At 39.8% G+C, this 20,018-nt stretch overlaps 1 protein-coding gene across 1 annotated transcript in view; it reads left to right on the forward strand.

Annotated features, from left to right (window-relative positions):
• EIF2B3 (eukaryotic translation initiation factor 2B subunit gamma) overlaps positions 1-20,018 on the forward strand; it is a 94,380-nt gene that overhangs the window by 28,370 nt on the left and 45,992 nt on the right. The window contains exon 5 of the mRNA XM_074545906.1: positions 17,500-17,589. Coding sequence (XP_074402007.1) covers positions 17,500-17,589 — 90 coding nt within the window. The remainder of the gene's footprint in view (positions 1-17,499; positions 17,590-20,018) is intronic.

The raw sequence follows: 20,018 nt of genomic DNA on the forward strand, positions 1-20,018 counted from the left end.
AGTGTAGCCTTTAATTTCAGGAATGAAGTATTTAAAAAATTATTTACTATTTCTAAAATGAGTGTAGCCAAGTATCATGAAAACTCTTTAATTTGATGCTTTTATATGTTACACTTGTACAATAAATGTGAACATAGTATGAAAGCAGTTAATGAAACATTGACTTTATATTTTAAAGAACATAGTGCTGTTACTGATTTTAATACTGTTGCTTCCATTGGATTTTATTGTTTTGCTGCTGCCATGTTATTTTATTCATACATTGGTGGGGGGTTGAAAGGAAGGTGCAGCATATCCAGGTCCTATTTATAAAAGAAAGGTCATGCTGTGTCTTGACAGCTTGTACAGGTGAGTGGTCATGAATCTCAGAATCTGGAATATGAGCAGGAGCTTCTGTTGAATGTAGTTATAGAAAGGCTTATTGTCAATGGCTTTCATTTTACTGCAGGATTCTGGCCAGTGTTCTAGCACACATAAGACTAAAAGCAGAGAGCTTGAGGCTCAGCATTTGGTTTCTAATCGGCAGTAAATGTATGTTGCATGGATTGCCATTAGTCATTTGTCTGTCTGTCTGTCTGCTGCGGTCTCAGACCAGCACTTAGCCTGAGATTGGGTTTTACTTTTCAGAGGTTTCGAAGGAGGAAGGGATGACTGTATTGCTTGGACACCCTCGAGTCCATGTGACTTGGTAAATGCAGTACTCTGCATGAGTCATTCAGTCTGGACAGCACTGAAGTTGAAGCTCATTGTTACTCTAAGCCAGGCTCAGGTCCTAAAAAGATGATAAATGGTCTGTTCATTTTAGAAAGACATCTTAATGCTTTAGTACAGTTGCCACTGTTTACTTTTTAGCAAGGCTGTGAGTTACCTTATTTCACAGAGTTGATGAGGAAGCATAACCATAGTACTTTTTGTGACATACTTAATGTCAAGCCCAGTTGATCCAGATGTAACCTGTGTGGTAAAAAATTTCTCTGGATGGTTTGTGTAGGGCAGAGACACAGAACAATCAATTGCTTGCTTTCAACGTAGATTTTCAGCCACAACGTGTATTCAGTGTAGCTGCCTGTGGGAATGTCAGGGTTTCAGCTGTGTCCATGATCCTGGAGTGACCAGTAGGCGACAGAGGGGCACAGAGTTCTCATTGTGCAGTTGGATGGTACAGAGAGGAAAAAGCCAAAGGTCAGAGGAGTTCTCCCTGCTTGTGCGAGCGCTGTCAGGCTCTCCCCTAGCACATGTCCGCCATGTGTTCCTCATCAGGGGGATGTGGAACTCCATGACGCAGAGCGGACTGGAATGCAGAGTTAGTTAACACCCGCCGTTGGGGAATTTATCAGCCAATGTGGAATATGGCGGGGGAGGAAACAGCCTAGTTTAAAGCAAAGTAAGGGTGAAATGAGGCATGTGACTGTTCCTCTTCAGTTAAAAGGTCTGATTCTGCTTGGGTATGAGGTTCTGGCTCATGAACCCAGCCAAAGTTTGTGGTTCTCTTACTGTTCTGTGTTACTGATGCATTTTCAGTCCTTTAAATTTTGTACTTAGCAGAAGGTTTTTGCAGTGGCAGGAGGGAAATACCCCTGGGATTTTTGCAGGGAACCATTAATCTAGTTTATTCCAAGAAATCCAGATTTCAGAGAGCCTTTCCTCTATCCTGGTCACTGAGACCCAAATCACTAACTTGCAAGGACATATCAAAATAATAGCCTCTCCATTAAATTAGCTACACTTGGTATCAGCTGAACTGCAGTTGCATAATATTTTTAGTGCTGATTTATTGCACTTAGTTCGTGGCTCCTGTGAACTCTAACCCGGGTGATTTACTGTGATGTTTCGCGCTGCGAAGAATTGCGAAAGTCATAATGGAAAGAGTCACAATTTGCAATTAGCTGATTGAAGGTGTATAGGGGCTCACATCCTTACTGGGTTTGCATTCTACTTTAGTTGCAGCAAATATATATCTTTGAGAAAGTTTCCATTCATTCAGAATACAATGCCGAATTCCCAGTTGAATAGCTGTAGTGTGGTTCTCCCCAAACAGCATTGTGCTGGCAGTTTCTGGAATTACACAGGAAATGAAGAGCATAGCAAACTTTCCTTTCTCTTGCTAAGACATGCTCCCCAGGAGTTCTTCCAGTAGATCAAGTAAATAGCGGAGATCTATTCCTAAGGGCAGCATGTTTCTGCTTTGAGAAATCCTAATTTTCTCTGGCTTTAAATCCGTCCTTTCTTCATCAAATTTATTGCACCATTTCCCTAGAGAAAGCTAGAGAAGATGAGAGAGAGATTCCTTTTACAAGCAGTAAAACTGCTTATCCACTTTTCCTGGTGATTTCTTGTAGCATTCTCTTTCCCCAGTCACCAAATACTATGGACTCTGTTAAGAATGAAGAGGAGGTAGCTGTTAGATATTGACATGTGAACTGGCAATACAGAATGCTGTATCTTGCCCCATTACTCATTTTAGTATAAGTTGCATGTACCTGCATACCTGCATATTGGCCAGCAGCAGCTGTTGGTATTTCTTGGGTTGATCATCTTGAAATTCTTTAACCTTCTTAAAAATAAGTGTGTATGTATTCATAATCAGGTTGGTGAAAGCTCAAAAGTTTAAAAAATCTGGGTTAGTTAGTACAGGAAGATTTTAAAAAGGAATAACTTACGTCCTTCAGAAAAATTTGGCTGATGGACTTTAATTAAACTCCTAGGGTTGGAAGCAAACCAGTAAGAAAGCAGGGAAATTTAAGTTAAAGCTCAACTTCTAAGTTTTTTGCATATAAATCATCCAGCAGCTGGTGAAATTTGCAAGAGCACCAGAGACTGTCTTCTAGTATTCCCTTTGATTTTATTTCCCCCCCTTTGCTTTATTATTCCCAAGGTGTAGCATTAAATATAATTTCAGCGGCTGTGTGTGTGTCCTTAACTTCTCTGTCCCACCTTTATGGTGTATGTGTGTTCATATATGTATACATACATGTGTAATATATAGCTTTGTTCACTGATGCATTGGTACAGCATTTTGTAGAACTAAGTAAGTTTTTTGGTTGTTTTTTTTTTCCCCCAGATGAGCTACATCATTTCTGAAAATACCTCTGAAATTCCCACTTCTGTGACTTTGAGCCTTAGCCAGGTAGAATAGTAATAACAGAATCATGGCCAGTGGTGCCATAAATTTCAACTAAAGTATTGGGCAAGAAGTCTGATTTCTGTTTGTACTGTTGTTAGAGATATTTATGCAGGGCTGGTCTTTCAGCAAGTGTGATTATTTTTAGAGAGGCCCTCACTCCATTCTTGCTTTAGAATGTGCTGAGGATGTGTGTGGGGAAGGGCACCTGACAAACAGCAGCCAGACAGAAGGAATAAAATCCCTTGGGAAATGAGACTTCTTTTTATGGCCATTTTTCACTTCTAAGGCCACTTGAAAAATATTGTTCTTCAGGTAGATCTTGTTCCTAGATCCCTGGGTTAGCATTTGGGTGCCTGCCATTTTCCCAGACCAAGGAGCTACTGAAGACTTAAGCTTTTCCAGTAGGAAAGTATGCAAGTGCATACTTTTTGCAGCACCAGACACTATTGAAAGAATAATGGACCCTTCCCACATTCAGCTCCATTCTTCCTGCACACAGTCCCAGACCTCTGGAGCCACTATGCTAGCAAACGATTACATTCTGTTTTTCTTCTGTAACTCTTCCTAAACAAAATGTTAATTGAGACATTGATTTATACAATTCAGATTCCTGTGTTAAGTCAGCGTACTTAAAAGTAGCCTCTGGCTATTGAGGGGATAGATCAGTGAGACAAATTGGTGCTTGCTGGTATGTGTTTCTATGTCTTACCCTTTGAGAAAATAGAATATATTTCAGATTTAAGGAATATGGCCTTTGCATGTGTTTGTTTTAGATGTACTCCCATTGTAGTGTAGCTTTGGAACACAGGATTCTATTCGTTCTCTGATTTACGTTGCTATATGAAGAAAGCATACTGGAAAAAAAACAGACTTTAGCATTTTTTTGTATTCCTTGATAGTTGTTAGAAAAAAATGTTACAATGCTAGGGGTATTATGTAGATCCCAGGCCCTCATATGTGATAGGGGTGACCATACCCCTATCACATATGAAAGTCTGGAAGACTAACTGCTTTCATTTCTCCTAAACATTTTAAAAACGTGACAGATATTTTTGCAAGCAATCTGTTGTAAAACACCTTCCCAGTTGATTTGGGCAGCTGTGTATGATCTACTTCTTGTCAGTTTTATCCATAAAGAGAAAGAGTGAATGCTTTCTGAATGACAGTTTATGGTAATAAAACAAAGTGATACTGCCCTACTGAACAATGGCTTCATTAAGGTTGTGTGCATAAACAAAGTTATAATGTACCTGTAAATCAAGAATGCCACAAACAGCAGAAATGCTAGACTCCAGAGCTGAAATAACCTTGTAGTTCAGTAGCCTGCTGCAATGAAATCTGTCACTTTAGCTGCTCCTTCATTGCAGTGTTTCAAGTTCTAGCTGATTGATTCACCATCTTGGAAGCAGTGGATGAAAGGTTATGAGCTTGTCAGTATGAGAAAAGTGGCTGGTACTGAGTATGAGTCAAAGATCATTGCAAACTGCAGCACAATAATTTAGAAGTTCATTTTTCTTTGATACCTGTGCTTTGCCTTCTTAATTTTCGTACATGGAAACATGTTGTGTTCACAGTGGAAGTGACTCACAAGTTCCAGTCAAGACTTCTGGAAGACTTCAGTCTGCTACCTGCCATATGTCTGCATATCTACTGCTGATTTCACTGCTCTTCCAATGGCAATAAAAAATTGGCCATGAGTGTTAATGCATGTCTCAGTGGAAATATCCAGAGTCTTAGGATATGGTATCTTAGGATATGGCTGTTTCCTAAGGTCTAGATACACTGACCTGTGAATGTTTTTATCATTGGGCAGTGCCTGAAAAGTTATTGTATGGTGAAGAGGTGAAAGCTGAACCATATTGTTCATCCAAAAGCTTGAAATGAGCAGGGGTTTTGGGAAGGTGATGTGAGGCCACACCAGCTGGATGCTGTGCACACAGGAGAGTTGAAGAGAACTGCAGTGTACACCAGGGAAAGGTGTTGTGGCTGTGTCTTTGCAAAGGCTGATCTGACTTCTCTGTGTCAGAATTGTTGATCCCTGATTGCTGTGTGCTGCATGCATAGGGAAAATTAGATGAGGTTATAAAGAGCAGAAAAATTGATGAAATTCAGAAGTATTCTTTCAAGGTAGACACTGACTTGAACTTGGATGTTGTCTCTAAAAGTGAATAATGTCTTACTTACATACATAGCTGAATGTTCATTCCCAAAATTCTGAGATATTTTGGCTTTTAAATCTATAGTGAGGAAGGATAAGCAATATCTGTACTCATGGGGATCAAAATGCAGTGGGGGAAAAAAGGGTGTGTGAGAGCCCATTCTTAGTAGTCCTGTCTATTACTTTAAACAAAATTGTCACCCTCCCTGCCACTGCTTGTGTCCTGAAGAGAATTCATTGTTCACATCTCTGATGACCGTTGTCATCTTGTTGAACAGTAAGACCCAAAATTGAGATTAGGAGTTACCAAAAAGCAAGAAGCCAGTGTTCTGCTGTTTACTTGATCATAGTGGGCTATCATTTGCTAAGCTAAGATTTTGACCACTTAGGGGTTTTTAGACTTCTGAATACTGCTCATTAATGTAGTTATTTCATTGCTGAATGACAGCATATTTTTGTGCACTGATGTCAGTTCTAGTATTGTTTGAAAATTAGAGGTGTTTCTCCTTGCCAGAAGTAGAACTGTAGAATGGTTTGTACTTCCAGAAATTCCTTCATGGCTTCAGTTTGTGTTTGATTTTTGGCTGGTTTGCAAAAATATATGATCCAATCAATCCAGTCATGTTTTTAATTGAAAACATGCATAGTTTGTGTATATTAAAAAAGGATCATTTGCATGTAGAGAAGAGCCCATGAAAGTGTGTTTGAGAATTCCTACTTGCATCTGGCATAGAAAAGTTTAGGCAATTATTTTCTGTGTGCCCACTGTGTATTTTTTTTCTTTTTTTATCAATGTACGTCAGAGGTCTGAACACAAATAAAGCATGCTATGCAGACTAATTAAATCAATGCCTCTGTGGAAGCAATTTAGTTTCTGGAATTGCTTTTCTAAATCAGAGATGTAAACAAAAGCCTGGTTATTTTTATATAATTTCCCTTTGCCTCGTGTACGTGATTCTGGAAGTTGAAGACTTATATGTTTATGCCTCTTTTTACAGCAGAATATTTGCGTGGCTGAATTTTTATTGAAGCATAATTCCTGGTTTCCTTAAAGCTGAGCAGGACTACTGTACAGTGGGAACACCCATTAATTTGAGTTGCTGTGAAAGCTTTTCACGTTAAAGCTGTCAAGGCAGCAAATTGCCCACAAGTGTTTTTTTTATTAAGAGTTGTTTGCTGCTTTTGTAGAAACAGCTGCTTCAGGCACAGAAAGTAAATTGGGAGCTTTTTCTGAAAGATGGGTGTGCAAAGAACAGTTCAGCTGATGGGCTCTTACTGTTCCTCCTTCCTTCTCTACCTACCTAGGGATGATACAACTACCACTGCATTTTGTTCTGTCCCCAGAGACTCCTTTTTTTTTCTGAGATGGGCTTCAGTTTGTTGTTTCTTGGTTGTTGTAGTTTCCTCACAGACTATGAGCTCATTGTGCTGGTTCCTTTAAAATGTAGAACACAAAGGTATTACCGGTCTTAAAAGTCCAGAATGTGAAGGACTGTACACTTGAAGATCTGGTCCTTTCTCCCATTAAATGTGCAATTCCAGCTTTCCAGAATAAAGCTATTTTCTAGTGAAGTCCAATATAATAATAAAATCTATTTATGAAGAGTGCAGCTTCTGTGGTGTGAAGAATCAGACCCACCTCTTCTGTTGAAGTGGTAAAACTCCCTTTTATTTTTAATAGCAAATTATTTTGAGAGCAGAGCCCAGAAGCATGGAATTTTTAGAAGTAAAAATTTGGCTTCTTCATGGTCTTTTAAGGCTTCCTGTTAATTTTTGTTGTACTTATTGCTTCTTACCTCTCTCTGTGTTTACTTTTTTTAACTGTCTCTGCAAAAGCAGCCATTGTAGACTTGGGCCTTTTTAATGTTACTAGCACAGTCTAGAGGGTTAGCACAGGGCTTTATAGTTACAGATTGGTTCTAATACATTTTTTTCTTTATAAACTAAGGGCAGGACTGTACACGAAATCTGTTATTGTATTTGTGCTTTGTACTCATGCACTTGTTGACTGTTTTACAAGCCAGTAACGTAGTAGCCACAGGCTAGGAAGCTTGCCCAGAAATCTGGCATATTTAATTAGTGCTAGTAAACAAGCAGAGTTTCAAATTTAATTTTTCCTTCTTTAATTCCTATAAACCTCAAGCCATTTAAAACTTAATTTTGACACTAGTTTCGTTTATGCAGTTGGATAATACTGAAACAGTCTACAACCACAGACAGAATGGTCCCAGTCTTTTCCAAGCAAGAAGGGAATAAAAGTTGTTTTGTTTTAATAGTATCTGAGGCTGATGTAAAATTGTAAATGATAATCTTCAGGTCATCCACTACCTATTTCTTTCTGTTAGGCTAAATGTTTCAAGATGAGGCAATTGTCCTACCATGAGTTTAGCCTTGCAAAGGACAGGGACTGGATTTGTTGCTGCTCTGGTTTTTCTGCAGAGAGCTCTTCTGAGAGCAAATGATGGAACAGCTGAGCTCTGGTACTTGCCATGGCCAGTTTATTGCTTCTAGGCTGTGAGGTTTAAACTCACTGCCCCAGGTGGTATAAACAACAGAGGATTCAGTTGCTGTCTTTTCACTTGCTTTTCAATACCAACTTGTGATCTGTGCTGAAAATGGTTCTCTGCCACTGCTTTCACTGTGAGGCACCACTGAAGTCTGGATTGATGTTTCTCTTATGTAGTTAATTGCTGAAGCCACTCTGTCTCCAGACATGTAATGTGCTGGATGTGATAGCAATAAAATATGTGGTAATTCTAGCCAAAAACTGGACTTCAAAACTGCAGCTAAAAATTTCAAAAATTAATACTGGAATTGTGAAAGTACACAAATGAGCAGTGTTTTATTAGCTGTCCTGACAACTTTTCTTTCAAGAATGTATTTTGGGTTTGTTTTTTTTTTGGAGGGTTGTTTGTTTGGAGGTTTTTTGCCTTCTGTTTATAAAGGCAGCTCCCACCTTAGCATGTGCTGAAGTGAGAAGCTTCACTCTAATGTATGTGAAGTTTCTCAGTCAGCAATAACTGTTCCAGAGAAGGAAGGAAATTTGCTCAAAGTATCTTCTCATTGCATTGAATCCACCTGGATTTTCTTCTGCAGTATTCTAATTGCCGTATGATCACTATTCCAAAGGAATAAAATTCTTCCAGTTCAACCTTAAACTTTTATTCAGGTGCTACTAATGGGGGTGAAAAGTGAGAGAGATTCTTGGAAATCCAACTCTGTCTTTAGTGCAGTATGTTTTTGTTCATCTGGGCTCAATGCTATAGAGCTCCAACTTTAGCATCTTCCTGAAAGTGTTTTAGTTGTAGGTTCAGTTTCTTGTAGTAATAAGAAGCAGCAACTTCTGTTATAGCTATTAACAGGTCTGAAAATTTTAAATCATGAGTAATCTGGTCTAACCAGAAACTAATCCAGTGTGGTTGTAACCACTGTAATTACTTGTTAAAAAAAATGCAAGTTTAGACTTCGGGTGAATGTTAAGGTCATCTTGTGGTGATGATACTTTCTTGTATCTAGTCTTTTTTCCTTTTTTTTTCCCCTCTGATACTTACATTCCTCATTCCATGGTATTTCTAATGGTATTTTGTAAAATGCCAGTTAGCTATTAAAAGAAGTAATCATATGGTTCTTTTGGGCTGAAAAGATGAGTGATGTCTGTCAGTGGCTTCAGTCTGACTTCAGTTCTCCTTTGGCTTTCAATTCTGCTGTCACTCTGCAAAAAGAATGTTACACTTGCTAATTTTAAGACATTAATTAAGTTCTTGTTTGATACTGTCAAAATATTAGTTGATAAAATGTATAGGTTCTTTTAAATTAGAAAAGAGCATAAGTATATCTGTATTTCTTGTGTGACGTCCGTATCACCTGGGGAGTTTCACAGCAGGACTGGGCTGTACTCTGAAGTCATTGATGTCCCAAACTCTGATGGCTCTCACTGTCCTGAAATCTCACAGCTTAAGGCTGGTGCTGCCTTAAATCTGAGCTACCATGTCTCTGAGAGTGTATCTGAATACCCAGGCTGAGTCATGACTTCATATAACCCAGTCAGGAAACCCCTCTGATTTCTTGTAGGAAAGCAGGATTCATGGAGTCTGAGTGCTGATTCCTTAGAAGAATTTCCTCAACATGTATTTTTGTTTTATGTACCTTTACAGCACTGCCAAGGTGTGGAGCAGCCTGTGCCCTGGCAGTGACAGCCAGGCTCCCTCCACAGTGGCTGCAGAGCCAAGTTCTGTGCCACTTTAATTCTGCCTGAGATAAAGCTGTTCTCATTACCTAATTAAATATTTTGACACTTGCGGTCAGTATGAAGAGTAGTTACCATGTCAAGTGCTAAAGTGTTGAGGTTCCAGTGGAATTGAGATGTGAGTACATATGGTACTAAAAACTTACTGTGAACCAAAACTGAGGCAGAAGCAGTAATTGCAAAAATCAACAAAAACCCCACAGGTCAAAGCATCAACTAAGGAAGCTACAGACTATCAAGGAGCAGGAACAAAGTAAAATTCACTTAATTAGCATTGCCAGGTTTAAGGCAGAAAGGCTGCATTTACCTGGACTGGATTTGAGTAGATTTTGGTCATAAAAACACTTAAATTTTCCCCATCTTTGGACTCAAAGCTCAATGTCTTCTTGCTTTCTGGACTGTAAGTTTTGGTGGGAGCCAGATGCTGCTTTGTCTGACATGTAGTCTTCCTTCTAACTCTAATGACCTGCTGTCAGGCTCTTGTCAGGTTTTTCTTCAGTCTGGTGAAATTTAACTTTCTTGAATGCAGATATGTTCTACAGAAAGACTCACAAAGGTGCACTTTCTGTCATGAAGAGCCTGTTTGCTTGTCAGGCAAAGATCTTAGCAAAGGGAAGTGAGTGATCAGCCTATGTCCTGTGCATAGCAACAGGTTTAAAGAGAGATTTTTAATTTTAATAAACTGGTGGTGCAGAAGTAGGTGATTCTCATGAGGTACCTGAACAGCAACTCACAATGGGAAACACAAGGGATATGTGTGACAACTTCAATTTGTTCTGCTCCTGGGCCCTGTGAAATACAAGGGAAACATTTCTGCTTATTTCAACTTTGGAGGCTTTTTTTGCTTATGGTTTTGCTTGCAATTTAAAATTAGAGGAGGAAGAATTTCTTTTTGCCTATGTATTTTAGTAGCCCAAAGATATGCCCATACCTTAAATTCCAAATTTTGCAGATTGTATATTCTAAGTAGGACCCACCTCACCTGGGAGGTGCAGAAGGTCTTTAGAGCCTTGTCATGTAAGGCTCATGCTGCAAGTAGTTTTATTTGCCTTTGAGTCCAGGCCAGTGGCATGAAGAAAGTGTCAGCCTTGCTGTGTTTAAGCTACATATTGCTAGTGACCTGCAGCTTTGACCTAGTATTCAGTTTCCCATGCATTTACTGTAATTATTTGATTTAAAAAAATATATCATATGTCTACTGCTTAGCCCTCAGGGAACTGATGTAGGAGGGATCAGCAGGAGCTGCTGTTCTTCAGTAGTCTCTATACAATCCTCCAGCTTCAATTGTTTTCTTAAAACTTGTTCCTCTGAAGTGTTGTCATCCTTTCAGCCCTGGTGATTTTAGGGAGCAATTATTTACTAAGGTGAATTTCCATGAAGCAAAAAGCAAAATGGGCTGAAAATTGGAAATGATTAGGGTTGCCAGGTGCAGACTTCTAGCTCTTTCTCCTTCTTCAGCAAAGAAAGCATTTCCCAAAGCTCGATTAAATCTCTTAAATCACAGTTTAGCCCAGCATAAGAAAAATAAGCTCAAACACCAGATCTGAACGAAGTGACTAAGCCATGTCCCGTTGTGTTGGAATTGAATTGGTTATAGCACACAATAATCTACTTTATTGTCATCCTGGCCTTAACTGTAGCATAAGATGATTACATTGAATGTGTATAATAATAAGGCTTACACTTTGTATATAGCCCTTTAAATATTTTGGCAGACCATAGAAAGAACCTTTACGTGCAAGGCTTGATTAATCCTTTTCCTCTGTGTATAGAACAAGTAGCTGCCAGAGCTCAAGGGTAAAACCTATTAATAATGTCTCTGGCAGTCCCCGCCCTCCTTCACAGTGTATTCTCTTCTGTTCACACCAAACTCCAGGCTTATTATCATTTTGGTCTCTCTCTTTTAGTTTCCCAGTTTATACATAGCAATCAGGGTATTCTAGCAGAATAGTATCTAGTATAAAAGTGTCTAGTATAAAATATTTGCATGAACTCTGTTTTTCCAGTGACAGGGAAAGAGAAAAGGGGTGGTAGTGTTGTGGGCAGCCTGGCCCCTGCGTTGTTTCCTACAGCTGTTCACACTCAGTATGGTAGAGAAGACCCTTGGAACCAAATTTAGGGAAGTGCTTTCACAGGCAGCTGTGGCTGCTGTGCTCCCAGGGGGATGCACGTGCACATCCAGCAACGTGGCTCTGCAGCCCCCAGGGAGCACTCCTCTGACTTGGGGGGGGTTAAGGAATTACTGCTGTTCTTGTTTTCATATGGGAAAGCTGAAGCGGGATGAAGAAAAACATTTTTTATAGGTTCATGTGATGGGGTGGCTGTGCAGCCATTGGCACCCTTGCTCTTCAGCATCAACGTCACAAGAGATGTTAACTTTAAAACACAGTGTTGTTGCCAAGAAAATGACTCTTTCTACAGAGAGGTCACACTGGCTTGTTCTAAACCATTACTGACCTTGAGCAAATATTAATCCTGAGTTCTGACTGCTAACCTATACTCTTTATACTAGAGAAAATGATTTAATCTTTGGCTTTCCATGAAGGTTAGTTCCTTTACCAAAAAGTTTTCAGCATGTTTTTGTCAAAAGTAAGTTCAGAGTTTTTATTATAGTCTCGTGGGTATATTAATAACATAATACAACAAAGAAAAATGGCATGTGGTGAAGGTTTTAAGTGAAAAATATTTATTATTCAGAAGGCTTTCAAGCAACTTAGGTCACCAGATCAATAAAACATTTTCATTTGGAAAGTACTTCCCATTTCTGGTGCAGCGTCTCTTTAGCAGCAGCAGCTGTGAGGATGAATGGTGGGTAGTTGTTACCAGAACTGCAGTGTCCTGTCCTCCCTTGCGAGATCCTGCACAGACCAAAGCAATTTTTGCCCTCTTGCCTTTTTAAATAAGGTTGTTACAAAAGTACAGGGAGGGGAACAGAGCTCAGGGGCGTCCAGGGCTCATGGCATGTGTTGGGAGACACCTCAGAGTAGCCTGTGCCGTGTTGAGCTCTCGGGGCCCCCAGCTGGGGTGTTCCTCAGCCTGAACTGGAGCAGTCCCACCCAAGAAGTCGCATCCTCTGCCTCCCCTCTGCCCACCCTCCCCTGCAGCGGCCCCGCCACCGCAGCTCTGCAGCCCAGAGGTGGCAGCATTTCACCGGTGGGCAAAGCAGCCCCAGCACACAGTGGGGACATTCATGGGGATAAGTGCTTTGGGATCTTTTTGGCCAAAAGCTCTGCGTAAAAAAAAAAAATAAAAAAAAAAAAAATTAAGGTCATAAGGTGTCTGGGATTTTTGAAGAGCCAGTGTAACAGTGGTCTTTTATTATTAGTGAGTTTACAGCCAAGAGCTGTCCCGTAAATGAGCAATGCGATTTAGGGATTATTTTTTTTTCCTTTAAAAGCAGGAATGCTTGAGACATTAAAGGTGGTCTGGCAGCTTTTGCTGTGAGACTTCTCTTCATGTTGATCTGTACACTGGCTTTGTATCAACACGAGAGCACCACGTTCTTGCAGACAGGCAGGGGTCAGCACTGTGTTTGAACTGGACCGCACGCTGCTTCACGCAAGAGCACAGTTCATGGTGTGGGGACAGGAAGAATGTGACAGAGTGTTTGGCTATATGGGCTGTGTGAGCTACATGCCATTAGTTAGAAAAGATGCAAGTCTGGAATGCATAGTTTGCACATAGCTTGCTGTTATTTATTTACTTTGGAAGGATGGGGAGGAAGATTAACTAATACCCGTGAGCCCACCTGATGTAATTCAGGTGTAGGTTTAGGAGCCAGGTTAATAGCAGGTATGATTAGATTTTTATTGTGTCATTGCCTGGATTACTGTTTGAGTACGGACAGCCTCAGGTCCTTGAGCTTATTTAAAGACCTTCATATTTTCCGTCAACAGCTGTATGAAGTTAGGGAAAGGGAGGCCATGGGATTTCTCTTTCTCAGCTAGTTTATTTGTGAGGTGGTGAGGTTAATGTGGCAATATCCCATGCTTAGTAGAGAGGCTTTTTGGCTTTAAGCATTGTGTGTGCTCCCTTCAGATTTATGATTTTGACCCCAGCCTGGCATTATCACACTGTCAGTGGGAGTATGGAGCTGGTTGGAACCTCCAGCTCTTGGTGGTAATCTCTCTTAATTAGTTTACAGTTGAAACAATTGTCCGACTTCTTCCCTTTAAACAAGGGAAGTTTGCTCTATCAGTGGTTGATTTCCCTGAGGGAGGAAATCCTGAGGGGGGTTATCAGGGAAAGAAAAGCTCTGGGCTCCACTTTCAAAGCAATGCCATGTATGAAGCATGCATCAATCCTGTTAGTACTGCTTATTATTTCACAATGGCGTGTCAGGAATTACAGGCACAGACTTTTCTAAGGACTCTTGCAGACCTTTATGCACTCTCATCCTGAGTCAGGATTTTGTGGAATTATGTGCTAATAAAAGCTAATTTTACACATTGAAATTGCTCTTTTAATCTTTCCCTGACTTCTCCACAGATCTTTCCTAGCCTTCTAATTGTCAGCTTTCTGCCAGGGAGCCCTCTGTGCCTCATCATTAGGACTAAAATCTGCCGTCAGTTAACACACAGAGCTTATAAGTGGGAGCAGCCCCCTCCCTTGCATGGGAGCACAGACAGTAATAGACACTATAGTGGCAGCACCAAAGGGAGTTTTACTGTGTATTTTAATGACTTGTGCTTGATTACATTTGCTAGATTGAACTGAAGTTCATTTAGTAATTGGTATGATTCTTAAAGGGTACACATTTGACATTCCTCCCTCATTAAAGAGCTCCAACAATGGCTGTTGCAACTTTCATCTCAAGGGTGACCCTCTCAGATACATATCCAGTCTTTTTCTTTTGATAAACCACCCAACCCGGCATTCATTAACACTTAACCATCTGCAGCCAGCCCCTCCTAGTACCTTCTCTCTGGCTTTGATGATATAATTAAAAGCCTTCTGTATTATCTCCCTCGAAGCAATAAGTCTAGGTGCGTCAGCTCCTGCATTGTTTGTTATTCGATTCTTTCTGTATCAGCTGTTCTTGGACACGCTCATTTTTCATATGTTGTAAAGATTAGCTGATGGAGTGGGAGATCAGAGGCTTGAGATGGGAGCGTGGCTCTCAATATTAGTAACCAGATGCTCATTTGAAATGGTGATGGGGTTTGCTGTTATCTGTTAGATTATTTGGCTCCTTTGCTTTTACCTGAAGATAAACTGGTTTAAGCACTAGTCAATGAAAATGAGCATCATCTTTAGTGGCTTGTTATGATAGAGTGCTCTTATCAGTCTGGTTTAGTGTGGCTATTCTCTTCTTGAGCCTGGTTTACAGAAATCACAGCTTTGTTTATGCATGTGGCCAAACTTGCCTGTTTGACCTTTGAAGCTGTGATTATAATATTAATCTATGGGACTATTCTGTTGCAAATCACTTAGGTGGTCTGTATTTTAGAGGATTTCATTGTGGGACCTCCCTCTTGTCCAGCATGATGTTCCATTATTGTTACTATATTCTACATTGAAAGCTAACTCAGACTGGTGTTTCAGTACAAATTCTGTCTGGCTGCTTTTTGTGGGGGTTGTTTTTTGTGGGATTGAGGAGCTGGGATAGCACTGTGCTACTATTTGTCCACTTCCACTGATTTTGTATAACTTTTAAACAAAGTTGCATAGCTACAGAAAATCTTGGTACAATGCTTGCATGCAGATACAAACCTCAGCCCACAAATCCTCAGTGTCCTGTGGTGTAGATAAATAGCATTATTCCGGTTTGCAGGTGGGGAGACTGCATGTGTGAGAGCCACACAGACACTGGCCACAGAACCAGCATTTACTGGGGAATTCCTGTTTTACAGCATTGCTTGATGCCTAGCCCCTGCAGCCTTCCTCTGCCTGGTGTTTAAGGGGGAGTGTATGAAAGATCTTGAACAGGAAGAGAAAAAAACTGGCATTCTGGCAGTAAAGAAATTTTGTCTTATTTGTCATCTTCAGGTTAGGAATTGGATTTTTTCCTCCCATTTTTGCCTCTCCTTCTTATTTGTCATCTTCAGGTTAGGAATTGGATTTTTTCCTCCCATTTTTGCCTCTCCTTCTTATGTTTGCATGTTTATTGCCTGTTCCATTGATTTATTCAGTTTCCCAGTAAACTATTATATTCATTACATAAATACAAATGGACCTTTCTCAGAGAAGATAGGAAATTTGTCCCTCTCACACATACACAAAAAGTGGAAGCCATTCTCAGGATGCAGAGCAGGAGGGAATCTGCTGACTTCCAACTACAAGATCTCATTAAAATTAGTGGATTCCCTATCCTCTTTGCATAAGGAACATTGCTATTTGGGCTGCCTTCCACAGCAACATCTGGGCCACTGATAACATCAGTACTGGAGCATTGCTAGGTGAGCTCATGTTTTGTTAATGAAGTAATCTACTGAAAGTGCATATATCATTTTCTAGTACCACATACTTCACTGCAAAGTGTTGTACTGCTATTATAGGAGCTTTCCTTTTGCAAATGGGACTTCAAGAATTTTGTTATAGTCAAAAATATGCGTAGCTTGAATGGCATGCTTGAGAAATGCCCCATAAGTCATGAAATGTTAAGACTTAAATACTTTGGTAGTTCAAGGCATTAATTGAGAAATGCACTGAAAAATGGCTTACTAGAACACCTGATGTTCTTGGTAACTTTGGTATTAATAAATATTAGGTGTGGTAGTATTGGTTTACTGTTTATGCTTATATGCATGCCCAATTTGTGAGTGATCTTTCTGCTGAGCTAACTGCATAATAAAAGTGATCATGATCACAAACATCTGACTTTAGCATGTCCTGGAATAAGCAAGCCCAAGTTGGATAGAGTACACTGATAAAATATGTTCATTCAAGCTTAATTATGAAATCCAGACATCAAAGGAAGCAAAATGAAAACAGAAACAATTTCAGGTGTGGATTGAAATTTCTCTCCTTAATAACCTCTGACCGTGAGTGCAGTTATGGATGTCTTGAACAGCTCAGCATAGTTCCTGACTGTTGTTGTGTTTTGTCTTTTTTAATCTGCAGGCTAAATATTCTTGTGGCTTTTTTGTTCTGAGAACAGTGGCAAATGTTGAGGCAGCCAGAATGGTCTCAAATGAGGCCACAGATTTGTGGAAGGGAAAGTAATATTGGCCTAAAATATCTAGCTGGTTTGAAACAGGTTCCAAAAAGGTTTTCCATTATCCAAGAACAGATCATAAAGACAAGCAGTAGAAGCAGTCAATGAGTCTTTATGGTTTAAACTTTGTTCTTAAAATTTTGAAGCTACCAGAGATTCCTGAGGTTCTGAAATATTAACCTGACACTGCTCCAAAAGCAAAGACTTCCCTGTTTGGCTTATGATGAATGGTAGTTTTACTGATCTTTTCCACCTTACTGGGCTGGATAGCCAAATGCTTTGTAATTGAGCTGTGGCAATCATTTGTAATGTGTAGTGTAAGAAAGGTGAGCAGACCCCATCTCCTTCCCCTCTTCCCCTCCAGGAAGTGTTGGAGAAAATACAGTAGTGTTGTTGTGTTTGCTAGCAGAACATGCCCAGCCTTGCATATATATTAAGGCAGGCACTTAGCCAGAAGCTTTGAATTATTGTACCCTGACATTACCCACTGTAACTTTTAGCACTCTGGGCCCATTACTTTGGCTTCCTGCCCAGTAATGTGCAATTTCCACTTACATGAGAAGATGTAGCAGGAGTAATGACTCCTTGGAGGAGGTGTTTTCTTTTGCAGCAGATCAGCCCAGGGCCAGCAGGTGTAAGTTTATAGACACAGCCCAATAATGGCAGCCTGAGCTCTTCTGTTCCAGCAATCCTGTTCCATGGGAAGGAACAGACCTTTGCACACTTGTCACTATCCCCTGACCTCATTGCAAAGTCAGGTTCTTGTAAACAGCCATGCAAAAGCTCCATGATTTCCCTTTTTTATTCTTTTCCAGGCACCCCAGAATGCACATCAGAACAGGGCTGATGGATGCCCATCTCTACTGTCTGAAGAAATATGTGGTAGACTTTCTGGTAGAAAACAGGTAAGAAACCAAGCAACACACAAGGTAGCAGCAGGAGTTTGCTTTGACCCATGATTTACACCAGAGCTTTTAAAGAAATTTTTTTCTATTAAATTAGCTAGCATGAAATAGAAATATAAAAGAAACCAGTTTTTAAAATATTTTAACTGTACTAAAAGAAGTGCCAAGAATTATGTCTGAGTCTCTTATTATGATCTTTTTGAAAAAACAAAACAAAACAAAAATCCCAGCAAAAGTGAACACTAACATTTTTGTCTCTTTTATGCATTCCTTCTTTTTCTAATGTATCTGTTCTTTTTGGCTGCTCATTTTACCAGGGCTTCCCTATTGTTAGGCTTGTGAATACATTTCTGACCTTTGATTTCCCCCACCACAGTCTGTTTTGGTCTTTTGCAATCACCTTCCCTCTGCCCCTTCACATCCACCACCACTGCAGGTGGGCTATCTCTGTAGCATCCTATGTTTTAGCTTGTGATATTCCTCTGTCAAAACTCTGAGACCACCCACTGAGAGTAAGAAAAACATCCATTTATGGAAGCCGAGAAGGATCTTAGCTATAATATTTCATGAAACAGACAAAAAAAACCCCCCTGTTTGTCTTTTAAAAACAAACAAATGAACACTCCCCCTCACAGTAAGTAGTTCAGTTTTGGAATTATGTCCTGTTCCTAGACTTTTTATAGCCCTCTCATGCCCATTACATATACTGAATGCTCACTGGGTTCTCAAGAGTTTTTCTACCCTTTTAAGTAAGATAAAAGATACAGGGGCTAAGTGTTGTGTTCATAGTACATTTTCTTAGCAGATAAACTGACATGTGAAAAAACACTGAGGGTGGGAGATTTATGTTAGTCTTGACCATATACAAATCCAGATGCAGCTGGATACATGCTTGAAGGAGCTCTTCCAGAATAAGGGTCTGTGAGTGAGTTAAAATTAAGTGGAAAATCTGTGTTAACCCTGAGGGCAGTTTCTTACCACGCATAAGAATAAGGCTTAGCCAACACTTTGGTACACAGAGGCATTGTACAAGTTATTTTTGTTCCGACTTGTGTACAGAAACATGTGAAAGGTAAGAAAGCTTCGGGAGCAGCAGATGCTTTAAGCCTGGAATAAACCATTGATTTAGTGTATTTTAGAAAGTTGGTGAGGGTTTGGAATTCTCATTCTTCCTGTGGTAGCATGAAGCAGTGTTTACAACTTTCTTTTGTCATAATACAGCATGTAGGACTCATTTCTTGAAATCCTAGCACCTAGTTTTGTTGAGATTAGACATTTCTGGAATATTAGACATTTCACACATTCAGTTATTTTTCCCTGGTTTTGAATTTAGATCTGTGGGACAAGGACAGACCTTGTCAGATACGTTACTCAGAGAGGTGTAAATAGCAGTAACTTCAGATTTCAATTTTTTTAATGCTATTTCAGTGGAAACTGGTGAGAATTTTGACTTTGTCAGTCAGGATTTTGCCTTGTATTAACCAAAGCCAATAGAGTAAAACTTTACTAGTTGCCCTCAGATCCCCGTAGAAGAAAACTACTGACTTTTTGCAGGTATGACAACTAGGAGGGTTTTTTTTGTTTTTATAGCAAGGTTATTCTCTGTGTTCACTATCTTTTGAAGCAGTGCTGCTTTTCTGTGACACTTCATGACAAATAGATCATTACAGCAGCTAGACAGCATTTCTTAAGACCTGATAGCAACATCTGGCTTACTGATGGTAGATAGCTGCTTCATTCTCTTTATTACACAAGTGCTGCTTATTCAGTCAATTGAGAGAGTCAATTGCAAGTAATGTGCTTAACTGGCAAATCTGGGGAATGGGACTTTTGCCATGAGGAATAACTTCAGCTTTCAGACTTCTGGCACTGGTGGGCATTTGCAGCTTGTTTTTCTTCTCTGAGGAAGGGGAGGACAGTGCATACCCAAGGATCTTTCCATGTTTGGCAGCAATATGCCAAGACTTTTGAAAGACTCTCGGGACTTTTTTTTTTTTGCCTCAAAAGTACTGACATCTACAGAATTGTTTGGGTTTAAGGATTCTTTTTAATACTTTGGTTTTTAGTCCAGAAAGAACCTACAGTAAGATTTTGCCTCTCTGCAATTCTGCACTAAGACTGGAGAAGCTCAGATGCCTTGTTTAAGTTGTGCGTGTTTAAAACTAACAGCAGGGACTGAAGGGAACAGTGAAGCTCTTGTACAGTGCCAGGAAGTACTGACACAGTGTACTTCCTCAATATTACAATATTTACATTGTGTTAATATTTTAACAGCGGGGTTTGATGGCAGGCAGAACACCTTTTTTCATTGTTTGTAGCTCAGTGAAGCATTTACATTTTTTCAAATGTTTTTTTGACATACAAAAGTTGAAAAGATGTTGCCCAGCAGTAAAAAATTCAGTTGCTACAACTGGCTTTTGTAGAGGAAA

The sequence above is a fragment of the Zonotrichia albicollis genome, chromosome 8 (assembly GCF_047830755.1).
Source record: "Zonotrichia albicollis isolate bZonAlb1 chromosome 8, bZonAlb1.hap1, whole genome shotgun sequence".
In the NCBI taxonomy this organism is placed as follows: Eukaryota; Metazoa; Chordata; class Aves; order Passeriformes; family Passerellidae; genus Zonotrichia; species Zonotrichia albicollis.